At 39.1% G+C, this 20,448-nt stretch overlaps 1 protein-coding gene across 1 annotated transcript in view; it reads right to left on the bottom strand.

Annotated features, from left to right (window-relative positions):
- Positions 1–19,975, bottom strand: part of LOC140933707 (myoferlin-like) — a 51,743-nt gene extending 31,768 nt beyond the window's left edge. Inside the window, exons 1-21 of the mRNA XM_073383317.1 lie at positions 19,739–19,975; positions 18,430–18,514; positions 17,659–17,790; positions 15,141–15,203; positions 14,076–14,126; positions 13,643–13,673; positions 12,833–12,897; positions 12,276–12,326; positions 11,963–12,009; positions 10,564–10,646; positions 9,956–10,056; positions 9,236–9,304; positions 8,807–8,850; positions 7,524–7,600; positions 6,573–6,673; positions 5,063–5,176; positions 4,340–4,439; positions 3,350–3,552; positions 2,543–2,661; positions 795–879; positions 206–316 (exon numbers count right to left, since the gene is read on the bottom strand). Of these exons, the coding sequence (XP_073239418.1) occupies positions 206–316; positions 795–879; positions 2,543–2,661; positions 3,350–3,552; positions 4,340–4,439; positions 5,063–5,176; positions 6,573–6,673; positions 7,524–7,600; positions 8,807–8,850; positions 9,236–9,304; positions 9,956–10,056; positions 10,564–10,646; positions 11,963–12,009; positions 12,276–12,326; positions 12,833–12,897; positions 13,643–13,673; positions 14,076–14,126; positions 15,141–15,203; positions 17,659–17,790; positions 18,430–18,514; positions 19,739–19,971 (1,965 nt within the window). The 5' untranslated portion in view covers positions 19,972–19,975. The remainder of the gene's footprint in view (positions 1–205; positions 317–794; positions 880–2,542; positions 2,662–3,349; positions 3,553–4,339; positions 4,440–5,062; positions 5,177–6,572; positions 6,674–7,523; positions 7,601–8,806; positions 8,851–9,235; positions 9,305–9,955; positions 10,057–10,563; positions 10,647–11,962; positions 12,010–12,275; positions 12,327–12,832; positions 12,898–13,642; positions 13,674–14,075; positions 14,127–15,140; positions 15,204–17,658; positions 17,791–18,429; positions 18,515–19,738) is intronic.
- Between the last annotated feature and the right edge of the window lie 473 nt (positions 19,976–20,448).

Below are 20,448 nucleotides of genomic sequence, written 5' to 3'. Positions count from 1 at the left end.
AGCATTCTGAACTAGGAATGTGAAAGGGGTACCATTTGTCAATAAAAGGCATACAAAACGAAAGGAGTACTCTGACTCCTGTCAAAAATGGTATATAAAAGGGTGAGCGGTTGGACCTCGTGACGAAACCTCCCGGTGCCCACCAGACGTTTTTGTCTATTCATAAGTTTCTTTGGGTTTTCCCTGATGTGATGTGACTCCATACCTCAATTACAAGCAGCCTGAGGCTCTTCAACAGCTCTTCAGCGGCACTGATCGCCTCATCTACGTCTTCTGCGGTTTCTCGCAGATGCATGGCATCTTCAAGGATAGATTTCTATATGGAATACACGGCGGATATATTTTATACTGTAGCTTACTGTTAAGGCGGATCAAAGGACAGGTCATAACATTTTGCAAACTGGCCAGTCACGAACGCGCGGAATATGCTTGTCAAAGGAATTTCAGTTCCTAAACCAGTGATTTGTCTTCTTTCAGAGGCTTCCTGTGCACCTTTATATGTACCATTTAACGTTCAAGTACTTCTCAAGAACATTCCAAGCTCATAATACGGAAAAGAAAAAGGAATTTGATAATACTCTCGGTCCGCTCCAACAGCAAGCCCAAGACGTTCTCGCACATGTGCATAAGACATTATTGATTTTTGCACTCACTCTCCTAACTGTGTTTGATTTTATTATTTTCTTTTCATTTTTAAGCGGTTATTTTAATATCAATCCCTTTGTTAATTTGATGTTTGTATTTTACTGAGTTTACAGTCTTATGATTATAGTTACGCATACAAAAACACCCACCAGTCCACTTTCCCTTTTCTCTCGGATTTTGAAATCGAGGTCGTTTAGTCCAGGAGTTTTTGGCTTCAGCTCAGGAAGAGGTTTTCTATGACAGGAAGAAGGTTTTTTTAAACCAACGCACACAAGAATCACACGAGTAGTATGGTAGGGACGTTTCATGCTTATTTAATTATGCATGTTACTTAACGGTTCAGTGATTCGTCACACAACTTTGCTTCGTCAAAAGAATTGACCACTACGGAAAATACCATAACATACCATAATGTTCCTTGTTTGTCACGCCAAAATTTTCCATAAGCATCGTCTTCAGTTTCTCTTGGGAATTACAATGGCCCCAAGAGAAACTGAGAACCATGCTTATGCAAAATCTTGGGGTGACAAACGAAGAGCACTAAGGTTTAACATACATAACGCCACAAAGTTCAAGATGCTTTATGAAGCTACACTTGAAAATCGATGGTATGTTATGGTATTTTCTGTAGTGGTCAATTCATCAATCAAAACAACCATGACACCATCAAATCATACGATTTCCAAATAAGGACAAGTCAGTAAATGTTAAATTGACATGAAATGTCGGATCTAAAATAACTTAAAATCCGTCAACAGCCGCCGCAACCTAAAAAACTGTAGAACACGACAGCAGAATCAGGGGCGGATCTAGGGGGAGGGTGCAGGGGGTGCGCATCCCCCCCCCCCCCCCCCCCGAGATGACCTGCGGTTTTCTAATACAACTGGTATTCTGTTTATTGGTGTTGAAGTAGAGCAAGAGACGAGTGCACCCCCTCCTAAAAAAAATCCTGGACCCGCCCCTGAGAATGTCGATTGTTTTTAAAATCACAGGGGTAAAAAACCCAAAACATAATATTATAATGTGTGTTTTGGTGTGTTGATAATGACTATCACAAGGATTGCACATCCATACGTAAACAGGATTACATTTATATCATTCCTCGAGTCAAAAGTCGAAGCTGGTTTGAGATAAAATCAATTGCAATTTTGATCGATCATTAAATTTCAATGAGGGAGTAAAGGAGTGTATTAACTTGAGATTGAACAACACATCTCATCTGACCTGAATGTGAATCCCATTTGGTTGGCAATCAAAGTACAATTTGAAGTTGAACTAATCCCGGGAGGAGCTTCCCTTAATTAAGGTGGCCCGAACCTATTTATATGCGCGTTGATTATGTTTTTGAATCGTGTTTTTCGGCAGGAATGATTTAACCGATTTCCATGATTTTTAACATCCCTAATAAAGAATGGTCGAACTTAAAGAAAATGCTATTCATTTCTTATAGGTATAAAAACTTTTGAGTCCAATTCCATGATCGCAGTTAATTCTGTGTGCGAAACGAAATTAACCAAAGTCTTCAAATAGTAAAGTACATTTGAATTCCCCAGTCAGTAATAATGTTACCGGAGTTGCACTGGCGACTACACGGTCAACCAACGCAGCGTAACCAATCTTGTCTTGCGTAGACCTCTTTTCCTGCTCAATAGAGGTCTCCTGTCTTAAACAGAATAGCGAAAGGAACGATTTTTGTCTGAAACCGGGTGAAGGTTTAGCCTTTCCGGCACATGCACCTCTAAAAGCCCCCTTTTGTGAACCCCAACCCCCCCCCCCCCCCGCCCCACCCCCTTCCACCGGGGTTAATATATTAAGAGAGGAAGAAGGACGTAGAAATAGAAAGAAATTGAAGAGAAGTCGGACTTTGAGGTGGCTGTTACGTAATATGGCTCCTTACCCGCAGTCCTCTATGAGTTTATCCAGCATTTTTATAATAAGTACAGCAACACTGGATATGTCTTCACTTCCGTTTTGGCTTGCTATTCTCGCCAGTTGAACATTCTCTATGTCGGTTTCCTAGTTAAGAAAAAGTTCTTTTTCAAAGACTGGCCAAAGTCAGCATTCGACAAAAACTCCCAAATTTCATTTTGTAAAATTTTGAAAACAAATAGTAACATTTGAACGTACAGGCAGAGATTAAGAGGATTCGTTTGAATGGTTACATCATAAGATTTCATCAACAGACTCAAAAGTTAGAACCAGCCTACGGGACTCCAACATTCACTCTGGCGGTGAAAGGGTCAAACTCAATCGTCTTTTAATTCGGTAAACCTAATAAGAATTCCCTTACTTAAAGGACACAAAAGAGCTTGTTATTGTGTCTTATAAAAAGGCAAACTCGCACATTTGGTTTCTTCGTAATAGGAATTATCAGGCATTATATCACACTTGCTTATTTCATTTTGGATTTCTGTTATCTTTTCTTTCCGCAGATGAAATATGTTGTGAAGTTTAAGCCTTCAGCTCATATCTACTTATCTAGTTCACTAAAAATACGTTTACCACAACACCCGCCGAAGCTGTGACGAGGCAGCAGAAACTGTGTAGAATGACAATGATCATAAGAATATTTATATTTCCAAAATCACCAGACCATTGCCAACTAGTATACAACATGGAGGTTAGGTCTTTTTTAAAAAGCAACAGTGGGTTTTCAAGATCGCAAAATTTCGATTACAACGAGAAAATTCCACTTCGAACTCACAAGTCTTTCACACATCCGAGCGAGAATGTTACGTGGTCCCAGCCTGAAGGCAACGTCTTCCCAATGGCTATCGACACAACAGCAGGGTTTGATATCATTCCATGGCAGGAAATAATAATAGCTTCCATCAAATATGGCATTTGTCGGTGAGGTGGAAGATGACGAGGGTGGAACTGAAAGGTCCAGCTGATTTCCATAATTTCCTAATAACATAGAAAATCAAAGTGTCTAACGAAGTCTTTGAAATAGCTATATTGTAAGCTTGTTTTTCCCCGGTTGTCTATTATTTTTTTTAGCTACGTTTTGAATGATAAAAAGAAAAGCGCAAGATCGATACGCGCGCGCGCGTGTGAAAGATATTTCCCCTATTTGTTGCTCCCTGCGTTTTGTTGCCCAGTGCTAATTCCCAGTGCTAGTTACTGCTGATTAGCACCAAGTTTGAAAAACTATAGGATGGCGGAAAACCGCCCAAAATCGCTGGAATTACATCTGTAAACATAATATTTCACAACCGACTCTGCATCAATGATAATCATTCATGTCCAACGTGAACCTAACGAGAAGCCCGAGTGGTGGGAAAAATTCAACTGAGAGGGATCGATAGAATAAAATAGCAGCAATGCCGAGTTTCCCGTCAATTTCATATGGATGAATTGACGTCACACTTGATGCAATATTGCGTTTTCGATGCTGATCATGATTTTTACAATCTTCGGAATGAAATTTCGCATCAGAGGACTTTGATAATCTTCAGCACTAACTTAACACTAATGTTTTTTTAATGCCACAAATTAAACACTAAATTTCTTTTCTGCAGCAACATTGACCTCTAAAGCAAATGTATGTAATGGCTTTCATGCAGGGGAAAATGATTGCAAGAAAGTCGTGTCTGGATTTGCTTTTGCTCCTGATTAGTTTAGAAGAAAAAGGCAGTCAACAAATAAATTTTCACACTCAACGGATAACTGCTCTATCATAAATGAACGTTACCGATGCTGATCTCAAAGGTTACATGTCCATCAGTGCATGCCACCATTGAAGCCTCCAAGAAACATGCAAACAATTTGTATTTTCTTCGACGGAGGTACCTCTGTAAAAAGAATTGAACAGAGGAAATAGATTGTTTCTTGCTGGGCGGTGGGATGTCGGAAGATGGGGCGGAAATCTACAGTATGTTTGCAGTGACGGAAAATGCTTTGATTTTGTTGTCTTTTTACTATAGGAAGCGTTACCATTTACTCCACCCTTTCTAAAAGTAACCTTATTCTCATTAATTCCCCAAGCAGTATTTTTAATATTGAGTCAAGTGGAGCTAGGCAAATGACTAAAATAAATAAACGCAACAAGGTCGAGTATCCCAACTGGCTGGAGGAAAACTGACCAAGTAGCTGAACACAGGACTACCAAGAAACCAACCCTTTGATGGCCTGCAACGTAGAGGGCGGTGAAGATACCGGAAAATAAAAAAAGGTGCAATGGTTGGCAATTTATGTTAAGTACGGGGTTTGGGCTTGATACTCTGAGAAACATAAAAGGCAGTGAACATATGCAAGAATTATTTAATGGTTTTGGAAGCTATATAAAATAACATAAAATGTCTTTCATCACGTGTCTCGAATATTAGCAGATCGGTTACCCTTGTCACTATAGTCTCTTCAACAGGGGGTTGGAAAGATTATGATGTCACAAGCAAGCCAAACGACTGACACTTGCCTGAATACGTATTATGTGATCACTTGGGACGTCTTCTATAAGTTTTGTCGGCTGAGTGTCTAGTTTGGTCTCAAGTTCAACAAGAACTCGACCACGATACGCAACGCCTTCACCCTAAAAGATCAAGCATTCCGAATAATTTGAAAGGGTTAGTGTATGACAAAGAAACCCTTAATTTAAAAATAGTTCATTAAATATGAGAGAGATTTGGAATCATGTTTACGGCTAACGGCAAACGTCAGATTATATTCAGGTTGACAATTTCTTAAATTTGAAAAAAAGAGGTAAACACTGTGCAAAATCATTCTTCTTGTTGAACCTGGTGTAAAAGAAACTTGGTCACTTGGTAAAAATTCCTGCGTTTGCTGTTTGCCGAAACGTGACCCTAAATCTCTATATTGTTGTAGCTGCAAAAGAGGTCTATACATACAAAGCAATTTACAGTGGAAGGCAGGGTTACCGCCAAAAACCAGCCTGTTCCAGGGTAATGTGCAGAGATTGTGGAAATTGTGCAGCCCCGGGGCTGGGGAGAAAGGAGCCAGATTACGCGCGTCCCGTTTCCCTTGACCTTGTTTTCGCGACGTCGTTAATAGAGAGCTTGAGATTCTAAGACGAGGACGACCACGAATACGAGATTTTCTCAGTACTAAGTAATGGGCGCACGAACCAACGTCATTTTGGCTTGAAAATGTGATAGCCATCGTCATTCTAATCATTCTGCTACGAGTTTTAGCGAGAATGTCGTAGTGACGAAAACAAGTTATCAAATGTTGGGAATTTTAGGCATTTAGCGATCGGGAGAGGGTTTTACCTCCTTCAACGGAAATATTCGCACTAACTTTTGTGGTGAAAAAAGTACCATGATATGCTTTCCGGGGTGTCTATTTTTAGAGAATAGACGAGATAACTTAACATTAAATATCTTTCTCGTCATCGTCGTCCTCATATCTAAAGCTCTCTTTGACTACTATCTGCAGAGGGACTGGCACAGACTAAGGGCGCACAAAATTACACTTCAAAGCCGCGATTCTTATTTCATGAGGCCACTCGTTAGACCTAATAGAATTCCAAAATCTGTGTTCAGAACTTAAACCCCTAAACTTTGAATGAGGAAAAGTAATATTTTCCTGGCCAAGATGTGCTTTAGTAAAGTAAAAAACTTTTCAACATAAGTTTTAAATAATTCAATTGTTGTGTTTATCAGTAAATAATTGGGTGTTTTTTTTTTTTTTTCAGGAAGTACTGCATGCCGCCAACAAGAACAAAGCACTTTAAGGGAAGAGCGCCGAATTTAATGCCGCGCTTTGGAACTCTGTCAGCAAGGCGGCTGGGAGAGTCGTCGTCTGGTTTAAATGTTCGCTGAAAAGATTAATTTAACCGTGCAACAACCAAAATAGAATGAAGCTCTTAAAAAGAGCACATGACGTTTACGATAAAGAAGATTGAAAATAGATCTGTCAATGATTTATTACGTCTACTACATCGAGTGGCGGTTAGAAAAGGAACTTACAATGCCAAGGTTAAGCTCTTCGTACTCGTCAGGAAAGTCGGAATACTCTCTTGTGGAACCATAGAAGTTTAAAAAGCATGGACCATATCTCGGCAAAAAACCTGAGATTAAAAGAATTTTAACAGTAAAACATAGTCTATTTTTCCTCTCATTGGGTCTACATAAACATTCGGTTGTTCTCACACTTGGTGCCCCAGAACTAGTGCCTGAGTACCACCACAAAAGGGTGGCGTCCACAGATTCGTTACTCGGGACGAAACTTGGTACACATCTGCTGTATTTCGTTCTGCCAGACGCCATTTTGAAACTTACGAGTAGCAAGGAGTTATAAAGATACTGTGCTCACGTTAGTGCCCAGTATAAATTTTACTCGGCACTGTGCTCATGCACCTAGTGTGAACAGACCTTTTATGAAAGACGCCCTTAATCGTGATGGTGTCGTACTTGCAAAGATGCAAGGCCTTTGAGCATTGGTTTTAGAGCTTTGTACTACAATCGTGTTCTGGTTGGTTGGTTAGCAATAGAATTGGTTCGTGGGTAAATGAGTCGAAGGCTTTAGGTGTAGAGAAGGTAGTAAAGAAAAACCTCCTCCCCATTAATCTTTTAGCTTCATGCCAAACCTATTGCTTGCTCTTCTACTCTTCCTAATATTTGTCTGCTTTCAGAATAAAATAACCTCGCGAGCTATAGATAGAAAGAGATAAGCACTAACTCCTCCAAAAACTACTCCTGCAGCGCTAGCTACAAGTTTAGATCCCAAGGCTTTCCCTAAGTAAATTCGGGATGTGGTCCGCGTTTCCAGGATAAGAGAGCTAACTTGCACTTACTGCCCTGATATTGTGCAAAACTTTGTCCGTTTCAGCTCTATGTTGGGTATCAGATACACCTACCCCAAAAAACTGAATTTATTGCGTCTATCACGTCTAAAAAGAAACAGAATAAGCAAAACACCTTCTTCGCCTTGTCCTGATATCGCAGACAACGGAATGTAACGGGTACCAATGCAATCATCGCTGGTCAACTTATCCCTGGTGACACAAGTAAAATAAAACGCATAATTCGAGCTCTGTGTCAGTTAGAAGTTTCTGGAAAAGCGATCGTAGACAACCTTCTTTTCAGTCATGTCCCAAGTTTTTCAAATGCAGTGCGAAAAAATCGTTTAATTTGTGTTAATATTTGGTACATACCACCCAGACTGCGTAAGGCGTGCGCACATGATAGGACATTTAACATGGCGACAAAAACATTCCTGGAGTGACACTTGTATAAAAGGGATCGGGATTCTGGTAGTAAAATTTTAATCAAACCGCTAAAGGACACCGCTAAAAGAAACTATACTAAACAGACAATTAATCCCCGGAAACAAATAAGGGATATATACAATTTAAATTGAACGAAAAAGAAAAGAAAGTTTAATTATAGTCGTGCGACGTTAAGTTACATAACACTGACAACATAAACCAATGAGGTTGTCTCAAAAGTGAACCATATACTCGGTAGTTGCCTTGAAAGTTCTCCCAAAACCCCACCACAGCATTTTTAAAAATACACAATTCAAGTTCTATTATTGAGGATAAAGGAATTCATCTTTAAGCTCACTACGCGCAAGAAACAATGTCTATTTCTTGAGGGGAATGAAGGGAGGGGCGAGGTAAGGGGCACACAATTTTTTCCAGCAGTTTCAATTTGGTTACTTTTAATACTTTGTCACGTTAGGCTTTTTACCCCTTTCTCTCTTAGGCCAGATTATTGTAAGATTGTTTGACTTTCTAACTATGAAACCTAGATGGACAAAATCGTGCGGTGTTGACATTCCAATGAAGTGCACCTTCGCTTCAGTATAATGTTGAATAAATTCGTCCTTGACTTTTTCAACTTGACAAAAAAAAAAAACAGAACACGTTCTTAATGGATCTTTACGAACCTTTATCCAATAAGTAAAGATCGCCTTAACATAGCTTTACGCTACTTTTCTTGCGTGCCGTAAAGTGCGCTCTTTTACGGAAGCTTTAATAATATGCGCCTTTACACGACAGTGTAAACTTGCTTAAAGCTTTGAACTGAAGTTTACGTGCAACTTTTTGTGCATAATCGTTCAATGTTCATTTCCTTAGGAGTCTTGTATATAAACACTTCTGTAAAGTGACATTTAGGATGTTAGATCACAAGTGTGAACACTAATAGTTCTTGGTACCGGAGAGACACACACTGCTATAACACTTCATAACGCTTACCAGTCCCACAACTGCAACTTTAACTTCTCAGCCATTGTAGGGAACTGAAACCAAAGCACAATACAACATTTATACCTACATGGACTTTTCCTGGCATTTTAGCATTATTTAACATTATCGATTTTTAACAAATTTGCAAACAGGCACTTAAATTCAGTGTGATATTTAACTATTACAATTTGCTACACTTTTCCAATATATCCGATATATTTTTCCTCATAAAGGCGTGCAGACAAATGAGTAGAAGATTAAAAAACCATAACTCTGTTCTCTGGGAAAACTGGAAAATGACAAAATCAGCAGGAAAAGAAACGTAAAAAACATGGAAACCAGAATCTTCTGATGCCGTTTTACAGGTTTATTTCTCGGGAGAGAAGTAACGGCTACTGTTTGGTATGAACTAATGGAAAGATAATTCTTGTATTTTACCTGGAAAGGAACATGCAGCTCCTGATTAAATTCAGGGTGGTCGCAGTTTTCATGAGTGGCAGTCCTTCCCTAAAAAAATAAAAGTAAAAATGAAAAAAATCCGAGAAGAGATTCGATTCTCTTCAAATTTAGATTTGACAAATAATCTAGCCAGATCTGGTTTGCATCTGGTTTGTTGTGCCGCGTCGGCTTTAACCAATCAGAAGCACTACCTAGTTTGGGTAGTGAAGCGTCATCAGTATGGAATTTCTGCGCTCGTTTCTCAGACGTCATTTCGCGGGAAAACCAGCGGTGGCGTCGCGATATCTAGGCTGTTTTCTTAAGTTAGTAAAAATCTTGTTGGGCCTCTCTTTGATGTGGATGAATTTCATTCAAACTGTTTTTTTTGTTGTTGTTGTTGTTGTTTTTTCAAGTTTTATCCCTGAGCGTACATAAAAAGGATCATATTAATTCCAAAAATCTTCAAATTCATAGTTTTTTGCCCCACGTAAGGGAATCCAGATTCCGGAATCTGTGAACTTTTGCTTGTGGAATCCGGAATCCTGGGCTCGGGGACCCAGAATCCCAGATACAAGTTCCGCTGGAAAAGAATCCGGAATTAATACCTGGAGTGGACTCCAGAATCCAAGACTGTCTTAAATTCCTTTACATGTGGCGATCAAGTTTTAAACGATTTTTACCAAAAAGATCTTTTTGGGGCAAGCTATATTTGGCACTTACCTCTTTACCAGCAAATGAAAACAGTAAATATGGGTCGACCAATTCTTTCATCTGACCACCAAGTAAAGCTTTCTTTAACTGCTCCGAAGCAGCAGAGTCCACTAAAATTATTTACACAGAGTGAAAAGACCTATACTCAGTACTTCAAACTTTACAACACAATTTATTTTATATTTAATTTTCAAATTTTTTGCAGCATTTTCTTTATATTAGTTCTACCATGGATTCCAGAGGTCTTCTCGCTTACCAGCGGCGGGTCGAAAAGAGTTTCCCTGAAAGGGAAAGAACCTCACGCAACCAGAGTTACTGTACTTTAGCAGTGGTATGTCTCAACATCATCCCCAGGGCTTTTTCCCCTGAAATTGAAGAAAAGCCCTGGAAACGAAGTTGGAGTTAGGTGACGTTTTTAAAATAAAGGATCAGTGAATTAATTGGCATCAAGTCGCCCCTTTGTTACAGACCAAAAGAACTGCAGGCTCTGACCTCGGCTTTAAATTTCTTGCACCTAAACATGGCCCATTTGCCACAACACAAAAAATGGGAAAAACCCTTATCATCAGCTTTGGTTAAAAGGTTTTTTTCTAAAAACGTATAACTGAAAAACTTACTTTGGGGAATATCTTCAGCTCTAAACACTTTTAGTGAGAAAAATGCTGGTCTGAGCATCATTCCTGGAGGTTGAATTAAGTTGCTACCAACAAAAATCAAAGAAAGACTATCGTCAACTCGTGGGTACGTTGTTTAGAAAACAATCAATTAGTTATCACCTCTGGTTTTCCCACAGCGAATTTTAGGAAATGATAGAAATTCAGATTATAAATATACTATCCTTGTTCTGGAAACACAATACTTTTCTTGCTGTTTATTGCACTTTAGTAACAGTTATTTAAGTGTATATTTAAAAACCAAAAACCAAAAAAATGAGCAAAACAAATAAGCAAACAAGAGAGAACAAAAAAGAAAAAAAAAGGAAGAAGGGAAAAAGAAGGTCCCTAGCTGGATTTGAACCCCGTACCTTCGGGTTGACCCGACCTCACATAGCCACTACGCCAATGAGAATGGTCACATGACTTGGCGAAAGGTCTCAACTTTAATGCCTTTTCCATGGAACTTCCGCCGGCAGACGACCGGGGCAAACGATCGAGCCATACTTAACCGATTGAAAAAACGACTCCAAGCAATCGGATGAAATTAAGGCTAATTGAAACCAGGCTACAGACACGAAAAAACAATGTAAACGCATTTCATGGCAATGAAAGAACATATGCGATACAAAGCCGACGCAACTCCTCCGGAGAAGTAGGACGCAAAACACTAGCTTATGTTTTCTTATCTTGATTTCCGCTGTTATTTTAAAGGTAGTGCTCAAACTCACATCCATTTCCCCCCGTGATCTTGGGGAGTCCTTAAGAAGAAGAAGAAGAAGTGCCTTTATTTACCATATATTTCACCAGTCCGTATTTTATACCCAGTCCGCAGTCCGTAGTCCGCAGTCCGTGTTTTATACTGGCCGCCATAAATTCATTCATACACATAACCTACCACACCGTCTACAAGGTAGGAGATCAAGCCAGCGTCGAAGTTGAAGGAGTAGAAGAGCAAATGCTCATCTTCTCGTCAAGTTTAACGCCTGGACGGGTCAAAGGCTTTTGAATCGTACTAATTTTGAAAGATTCCTGCGTGTCTTAAATTTGGTAAGACCTCTATCGTAACCGTGCTGCGCACGATGCACGCTCTCAGCGAGGAATTTGATGCTACCGAACAGGGCGGATACCGAACTTCGGCGAGCGCGTGCTTCTTTGGAAACGATAGATCTTCGCGCTCTCGAGTTCGGACCCGATTAATTACGAAGTGCGTCTACTACGAGTGAGCGAGTGACTCATTTGCATATCTCTGTCGCTGCAATAACTCGTGGTACGCTCGCGCGTACCCACGAGTTAAATATGACAAAAAGTTCAGTTATTTTTCAACTAATCAAACAAACATCCATTATCGGTATTGACTTACTCTTCTATGTCGTCAAGATCATCTTGATCTGCGCTCACAGTTACTGTCTAAAACCAAATGTCAAAGATTAGACTTTTAGCAAGAGAATACCATAGGAGTTACCAGTTTTACACCAACCATCCGGGTGGAGATCTTGTGCATAAACATCAAACTATAAAATTTGACGTGGCGGGAGAACGATCCGCTACAAACAAAATCAATGGAACAGACAAAAAGAGTAGAATAATTGCATCCCCTCAAATTACAACCCATGAAAAAAAAAAAAAACTTAAGGAAATTTTCAAATACCTGCGAATATCCCCTGGAAACTTACCGGAGCTTCGTCACCAGGTCCAAGAACCATGATGGTCACTTTTAAGTATCCCTGTGAAACAAACCACGGGACCACCATCATTTTTGAGGGACTGCTAAAGGTTTCGTTACAGTAAATCAAACAAAATTTATTTTCAAGAAATAACAAGAATCAACCGCTTTTAATACAACCTTCATCCGATCGACTCGGCTATTTCTCGATTTACAACGGTATGTATACACCTAATTGCCAAGTCTTACATTAGTAGAGAGTGTACTCGAACAATGAGAGTCTCGTGGTAGGTCCATGTTCTTGCATGTGTCTCTTCCTGAACGAGTAAGATGAGGCTGTAACTCAGGCGAAAAACTTGACTCGTGCAATATTGTCCGCGACTATTCAGGTATGGTTTTTTAGAAAGATGGGGGCCTTAACTCAAGGGTGAAAAGTCAGTTTTAAAGAAAATAATTTTAAACAGCCGTACATATACTTTGGGAACAAAAAAATGTTACCTTCGTTTCCACTGTATTCAGATGATATTTAGCAGAATAAATTAATAAATAATTTTTATCAGAAGCTACCTTTGCTCCTGCCATTTTGTCCTCGGGATCAGATAACAAAATCCATTTCCTTATAAGAGCATGGGCTGAAAAAAGCAATTCACCTTGTTACAATGGGCTCGATTAGTCGCACAAATGAAAACAGTGAGTAAAAAAAAATTAGTTCAAGCCTCTGGACTGTTGAAAAGGAGTTTAAGAATTGAATAACAAGTAGATACCATTTTGCCATGAGAGGATAAGTATGCGGACTTCTCGGGAAACACACAACCGAAATGAAATTCACATATCTAAAGGCTAAACAAGGCGTTTCCTTTTCGTTTCCACTATACCCTCTTAATTTGCCCTATGCCTGTTCAGTGATGAGTCATAGAGAAGACAAATGATGTTATGAGAACATCAATAAACAATTTGCCTCTAACTCTTTAAGCCTCAATATCCACACACTAATTCTCCAGACGGATGTCCACCCATTTGCTTAAAGAATTAGTGAAGAGAATCAGATTAAATATCAACGCATTTTCCCTTTTTGATCAATTGATTAATTCTTACAACCTTTTGTCTTCATTGTGTATTGATATTGTTGAAACGTCAAGCCTTCTAAAATCTTAGTTTTTTGCAACATGCGTTGTTTCATCATGTTTGTTACCGCAGTTTGTGTGTTTTATTTTTACTGAAGTTGAAATGGCCGAAGAATGAGAGTGTTTACTATATTGTTGGGATAAAATTGATGTTAGTCACTCTTAGGGCTTAAGGATTAACTAAATCTTTTTACGCAAGTTCTAAAAATGTGTGTCAGTATAACAAAAAAACATTTAAAAAATGAGGACTTACAAGGCGCGTCATAGAAAAATCCAACATCGCACTGCAAGTTGAGCACAGTAACATATGTTTTAATAATGACACCTCAGGTGCACAAAGGTAACTTACAAGCCAAAATACATTTGAAAGACCCCTTAAAAGGGCTGTGTCACGAAATTCATCAAACTCCAGTTAGTGGGAGCTGCCCCCAAATTTAGTGAAACAAATTAAGATAACTGCTCAAGACATTAAAAGATCTAGAAGGTATTATAATAGTTCGATATATTAAAATTCTAACATGATTACAACGTCTTAGGGTCAAAATGGCAAATTGTTGAAGACTCCATTGTCTGGCAATTCCCAAAAGAGACTTGAGCACAAAGAACACCAAACGAAATGTAGCAAAATGAGTTTTAATGTATCGAACGTGAGCACCTTAACACAGCACTTTGGATTTCAATCTCACCTGAAAGCTTCCGACCATAGCATTGGACCTTAACCTCTTGGAATTGAATACCTGAAAAATTTAGCAGATCATAGTGAGAAACACTTTGCAATTCAACCTTCTCCTGCTGTTGAATTCCAGTTTCTCGAACCTCCTGAGAAAAGAAAAATTAAGTTACATTGTCGGGATTAGAGTTGGAGAGATCAGGCTAGCCTTCGACGCAGGAGTACTTTACGAAGCCCCAACAACATCTACCATGTAGCAGGCTAGAGATATCCCGGCAAAATTACGGTGTCTAACAATGGAAAAGAGCCCGGGGGAGGGGCACTTGGGTTAATTTTTGCTGGGTATGCGCCGCTGGGCTTTCAGAGCCGCAACCCCATTATAGTCTTACCTGTGACCAATTATAGACCCCATCTTAACTTTTGGGCAAACATGTAATTTTGGCGATCCCACTTAGTGCCTTTCTATTTATGTACCTACCTGATATTAAATAAAGAACACTTCACTTTTCACCTACAGTACAAACATTCCCCCCTCCCCCGGGGAAAGAGGTCCGTCTTTGATTAAATTATCGAGAAACCGAGGGTCGTGAAATTCACCCTGTATTGTAAAACATTCTTAGGGTATTAGATGGAATACGAGAGAGAAATGTGTATGGGACAGGAAATTACAATGGCGAGCAGAAGGCCAGCAGCCTTAACCCATATAGAACAAGACACAAACGTTACATTGTACTCTTCGCGAGATGGAGAACTTTACCAAAAGTTCAAGTAATAAATACTGATAAGCTAGTCAAGCTAAGCAGGAGTTTGCATTAAAAGTTCTAAAATTCTACTGTTTAATAATACATCAAGTGGCTGAAACGGCGGTGTGCAAATGAAGTAGGCTCAATTACCAGCCGCTTTTTGGAAAATGAGCCGGCGCTCTTCGCCCTTTCCCGTCTTAAGGAGAAACACGATCGGACCCGAGAGAGCAGCAGAAATCGAGCCTACGTGTTACTCAAATATCGATCAAATACTACTTATTGATTGGTCATAACTTTGATGAACAGTGAATGAATTTTGCAAACTATGCGCAACATACCTCAAATAAGGTAAGAGAATCAAATAATTTCTTTGGAGTTTCTTGAAAATTGAAGAAAAACACCTGCAAAACATGTTGTGGAAACTTAATGTTGGGTTTTATCAGTCTGCGCTTACAACATAACATCTATTTCTTTAAAGTATTAAAAACCCTATAGGTCAGTTATTCAAACGAAGTCTAATTAGAGCCTCGGTTTCAAACCCAACTTCAACTTTCAACTTTCAACTTTTATTTAAATTTGGAAATATAGCAAAAGATACATTAGGACTGGCCTGCAGTTATTCGAGGCAGGCCAGGCTACATAATTTACAACAAACTAGACAAATACAAAGAAATTAGGCGTTATATAAGTATATACATTTTACATTAAATAGATAAGTTCTACTTAAATGCAAGGACAATAATTAAAGTGAAATTTTAGAAATAAAATAAAATGAAAATAAAGGACAAGCGAATTACTTTTTCATTTTCACGATGATCGTATCCACATCAATATAGGAGTCTTCAGTTTCAAGGAAATCGAGTAGCATTTCTTTTAGCTGCGATCTTTTAAAAGCTTTTTTCGGTCTTTCTTTAAGAATTTGAGGTATCCCATTCCAAATTTTGACCCCAACACGCGAAAAAGCATTTCGTTTGACATTGAGTCGAGATTCTTTAGTATAAAAATGTTCAGAGGTTGAGGCACGTGTGTTGTAAGTATGAACACAAAAATGTTATCGATTAAGCTTGCAACTTTGAAGAGCCAGTAAGAAGTCGCGACTGTAATTACAGGTTTCGATTTTTTGAAGACATAAATTAAAATCACCTAAGAGACATAAGTTCTTCCCTGTCGAAGTAAATTTGTCGATAGTCTCTTCCAAGTATTTAAGAAAGCTCTCTGGAGAATTATGTTGACGGTATAAGACTCCACAGATTACGTTTTTCTTCTTAACAAAAGAAATTTCTATCCACAATGCCTGAAAAGATTCGGTGGAAGTTTTTTCTAAAATTGAATAACTAAGAGTTTCATCAACAAAGAGGCCTACACCACCACATGCTAGAGGTGTTGGGACGTGTTCAAAAACGTAACGGGGTATGTTTGAAAGGTCTGTATTCTCATTAGAATTGGTGATTTTAGTTTCCGTGACACCAATTATATTGAAGTGAATACCTATTTCTTGTAACTAATGAGTCACTAGATTTTCGAGGTTACGATGAAGGCCTCTAACATTATTGTGAAAAATTGAGAGACTAGATTCAATTTGATCCTGCGTAAGATTATTAGTAAACTGCTTAAGATTGTGTGGAGAAAAAATATCGGCTTCTAATACATTGGCTCATTAAAGCATCGTTATCAGTTTGGTTGGTATCAAAGGCCATATTCAAATTAAACAAATCCAGGTCATATAAACTATGGAGATTATCTAGTTGTCGTTTAGTCGGGAGCTCACTATTAACTGAATTATTAAATTGGCCATGGGCAAGGGCTAAGTTACCTCTGAAATTAAAGTACCGTAAATCTTTTAACAGAGATTTATTTAACTTCTGTTGTTGCTTAGTACTGGTCTTTGTAGGCATTTCAATAGTCAAACTTGATTGCTTCGTAATGACAGAATATAAAAAGTACTTGAGTACTTAGCTCTGTAGGTGATCGTTCACTCCAGCTTCTGAGGCCGTGCTAAATTTCTTGTTAAGCTCAGAAAGGTCGGCGAATTTGTAAATTGTGGATTCTTCAGACTTGCGAAGATACACAAAGCCATTTTTCGCCCAACAAAATTTGTACTTCTTAGCCTCTTTGACTTTCTTTGCTTCATGATATAAGGCTTGTAACCGTGGCGTTAAGTGATCATAGATATTAAGGTACTTGACATTGATATCAGCTGCAAATCCAAGTTCTTCGGCCTTGAGGCCACCAACTTTCTTCCTGGCCGCCATTACTTGGTCTTTAGCTAGCCTTCGTACAAACTTACAAACGATTGCATTGGGTCGATTTGACGGCTTCATAGACGGCACTCGAACCATTGAACCTCCACATATCCTCCTTTGTGGATTATTTTAAAGAGAGATAAATGCCCTCCTAGTCTACGCTATGTGCTTTCTTGACTTGTTTACGATAAACGGTGAAAAGGGTTTGGCAAACTGAAAATTGCTCGGAGCACAGTTTTGTTACACAGTGCGAACACTCAAACCGAGATACTTGGAAGAGGCTAGATTGCCCAATCACAACGTTTTCTGAAAACAAAAGATTATCAAGTTTTTTGCAAACAGACCAATAACATTCAAGTATTCAACTATAAAACCGTTGAAAACTTTAAACCCATTTGAACTTACCTGACCTCTCAGGAAACAGCCCTCATATTTATGAATGTTATTTGGTCCGTATGCAAAAAAACAATTGGGAATCTTTTGTTTTCATAAAACGTTGTGATTGGACAATCTTCTTCCGAGAGCCCCGGTTTGAGTGTCCTCGCTGTAAACACTTGCTAAACTCCGTTTAAACGCCCTGCCTAAATGTTGTACTTTAACATGTATCAAATACCTCATCATAAAAGGGCTTATTTGTTGACTTGACGACCTTCGTTTGTCTAGTCTGATTGCCTATAGTGACACGTACTACTGGACTGATATTGGCACCTGCTAACTGACGGCCCTCGATAACTCTTACTCTGACCTGAAACATAAATAAATGTCGAATACTTGATTTCAAATGCCTAAAACAGAACAGAACACGCTGAATCATGAAATAATTCGCTATTACTGAAGTAACAAATTAAGGTCAAATATTAGAGTCGGTTAAAGCTAATGTTGCAGATTTGTTTGAAGTAATTCCTAAAGAAGTTATAAGGGCGGCCTTTGTTTTCCAACGGTCCAGGGTTTAGTCCCAAGCTGACGTCAGCACGACATCTCTGATGACGTCAGCCCATTGTGAACACTAGACACGTCTAGTGACTGTCATTAGCAACTTAAATAACCAAAACAGTGGTTCACATTCTACTACTTTCTATTAGATCTTAGAACTTCTATTTCATTAATACCTGATATTACTGGCTTTATCGTTGCTTTCGATAAAGAACTCATCATATATCTCCTCGTATTATTATTATTATTTAATTTTCAATTTGAGAAGAGTTTAATAAAATTATCATAAATTATGAAATTTAGAAAAAAATACTATTATTATTATTATTATTATTATTATTATCAATAGTATCATTATTATTATTATTATTATTATTATTATTATTATTTTCGTTTGAATTTCTCTAGACAATAAATAATCACTTAATAAAGGAAAACTGTAGTATCAAACCTGGAAGTCAAGATTTTTATCAGGCAATTTTTTCCTGGCCTCACTCTTTGCAATAAAATCTTCAGCGCCAGATTTTTTCTCAGGTCTGGAACGAGAGCAATAATTTTAAAGAATAGAATCATAGGATCAATTAAGGTTTCTGGGAAACTGCTCACCTACCCCTCCCCCAAGTCAACATTAACGCTTACTTCTCACTTAGGGCAAAATGTTGGATTAGGGGAGGGGTAGGTAGGCACATAAATAACTAAATGTAGGGAACTAAGGAGGTAGCGTCGTTGAGAGCCCCCGAACTTTATACAACATAGTCAACTGTTTAGTTCGCCTCCACCGAATTCACACCAGTATTTATTTCACTGAAAAAAGATCTTAGAAATACCCCACTGCCAGGAGCCGAGTATCGGCTCCTGCCACTGCGCAATAATAGGCTTATTTAGCAACAGAACGGGCACGTCAGTTGACGAAAAGAAACCGCGCGTTAAGGACTTAACGCGACTTCCGGTGCCCAATATGTCGCTTTGCCATTGGTCAAGCCAGTTGTTTGATTTGCGCGCGCCGTCGTCAATAGACTTTCCTAGAAGTCAAGCTCCAATTTTTTTCTCGAGCGCGAGCGGTAGATTTTTTATCTTTGCTTCGGCAAAAGCGTACGAGAGAGCGGTAGCGTGCTCGACTTGTTTCCCCCGCAAAAAATCGCCTCCAGCGACGTCATTTTGGCGCGAACTATTTGCTTCCCTGTCGCGTGTGTCGTCGCGAGCTGTCAAAGTATGTCAAAACAAGTCGATAATGTTTCTCCGAGCCATGGCTGCCAGGAAAATCCAGCCTTGGTAAAGTACTCAAATGGAGGGGGAAAAAACGCTCTTTGAAACTTTTGTGCACGTTGCAGTTACCAATAATGTTTGCCGGAAAAATACACAACTCGATCGATTGAATTTCGATCAAAACAGTTCTAGTCACGTTTCATGTGGCGTGATCGGGTTTGATTGCCGGCGCATCAGTAAAACCGTTCGTGATTGGATAAAACTCACAGGAAGAAAAGTCCTTCTATAAATTTGGCGCACTGCAGGGGATAAAAGTTCTTCGCGCTGGGGCTAACTACCGAAACCGGAAATGAGATGCGGAGGATTTTAAGAAAGTCTACGCCGTCAACTGACGTTCTCGTTCTGTTGCTATATCAGCCTCGTTGTCTTGTATTTGTTTGTTTGTTTATTTTGTTTTGTTTTTCGTTTGTTTAGCTTATTTCTTTATCTGTTTAAGTTAAAGTTGAATTTTTGGTCTAACATTCAGTTTCATTCACTTAATCGAATTTACTTACTTTTCCGGAATTTCCCCAGCTGTCTCTTCTTTTTCATCAGCCGGGGGTGCTTTTGTAGGTTCTGGTTTGGCTGCTGGTGGTTCTGGAGTTACCTGTCTTTCAGCTGGTGGTGGTTCTTCGGCAGGAGGCGGAGTTGACGGTGGTGGTGGTGGAGTAGCTGGAGCTGATGGAGCGACAGGGGCAGGCGGAGCAGCGGGGGCTGGTGGAGCAGGAGGAGCTTCCTCGCCTTCCATAAGGTCTTGTAATCAAACCTGTTTAAAAAGTTAAACATCAACCATTTGAAATCGGTGCTTGCAAGATACGGTTGCATTGGCCTGCGAGCAAGCTCTTTCCCTGCTAGCAGAGGCCCAGCTCTTTTTCCCTGGTATTCGGCAGGTGGGAGGACCCTCTTTCCTCCCTTCCCTCCGAAGGAAAAACCGCGAGAACTTGAGCATGCGAGCGGCGGGGAAGGAAAACTTGCAACAATCACAGAAAAAAATTCACTTCTCTCTCTTCTCTGGGCGAAAGGAAATACCGTCAATTTTAATCTTAACAAGTTACCTTTACAAGTAATTTTAGTAACAACAAAAAATTCAAATGTAAGGTGACTAGCAAATTAAAGTGAAAGAAACTATAAAAGTTACAATGATGGTCAAATTTGCATACTGAGCACATGCAGACCGGTTAATAACTTAGATAAAGGTTTTTTTTACTGCCAACATTTTCCTTTG

The sequence above is a fragment of the Porites lutea genome, chromosome 4, assembly GCF_958299795.1.
Source record: "Porites lutea chromosome 4, jaPorLute2.1, whole genome shotgun sequence".
Classification (NCBI taxonomy): Eukaryota; Metazoa; Cnidaria; class Anthozoa; order Scleractinia; family Poritidae; genus Porites; species Porites lutea.
The sequence above is the reverse complement of the archived record's forward strand: the minus strand, read 5'-3'. Positions and strand labels throughout refer to the sequence as shown.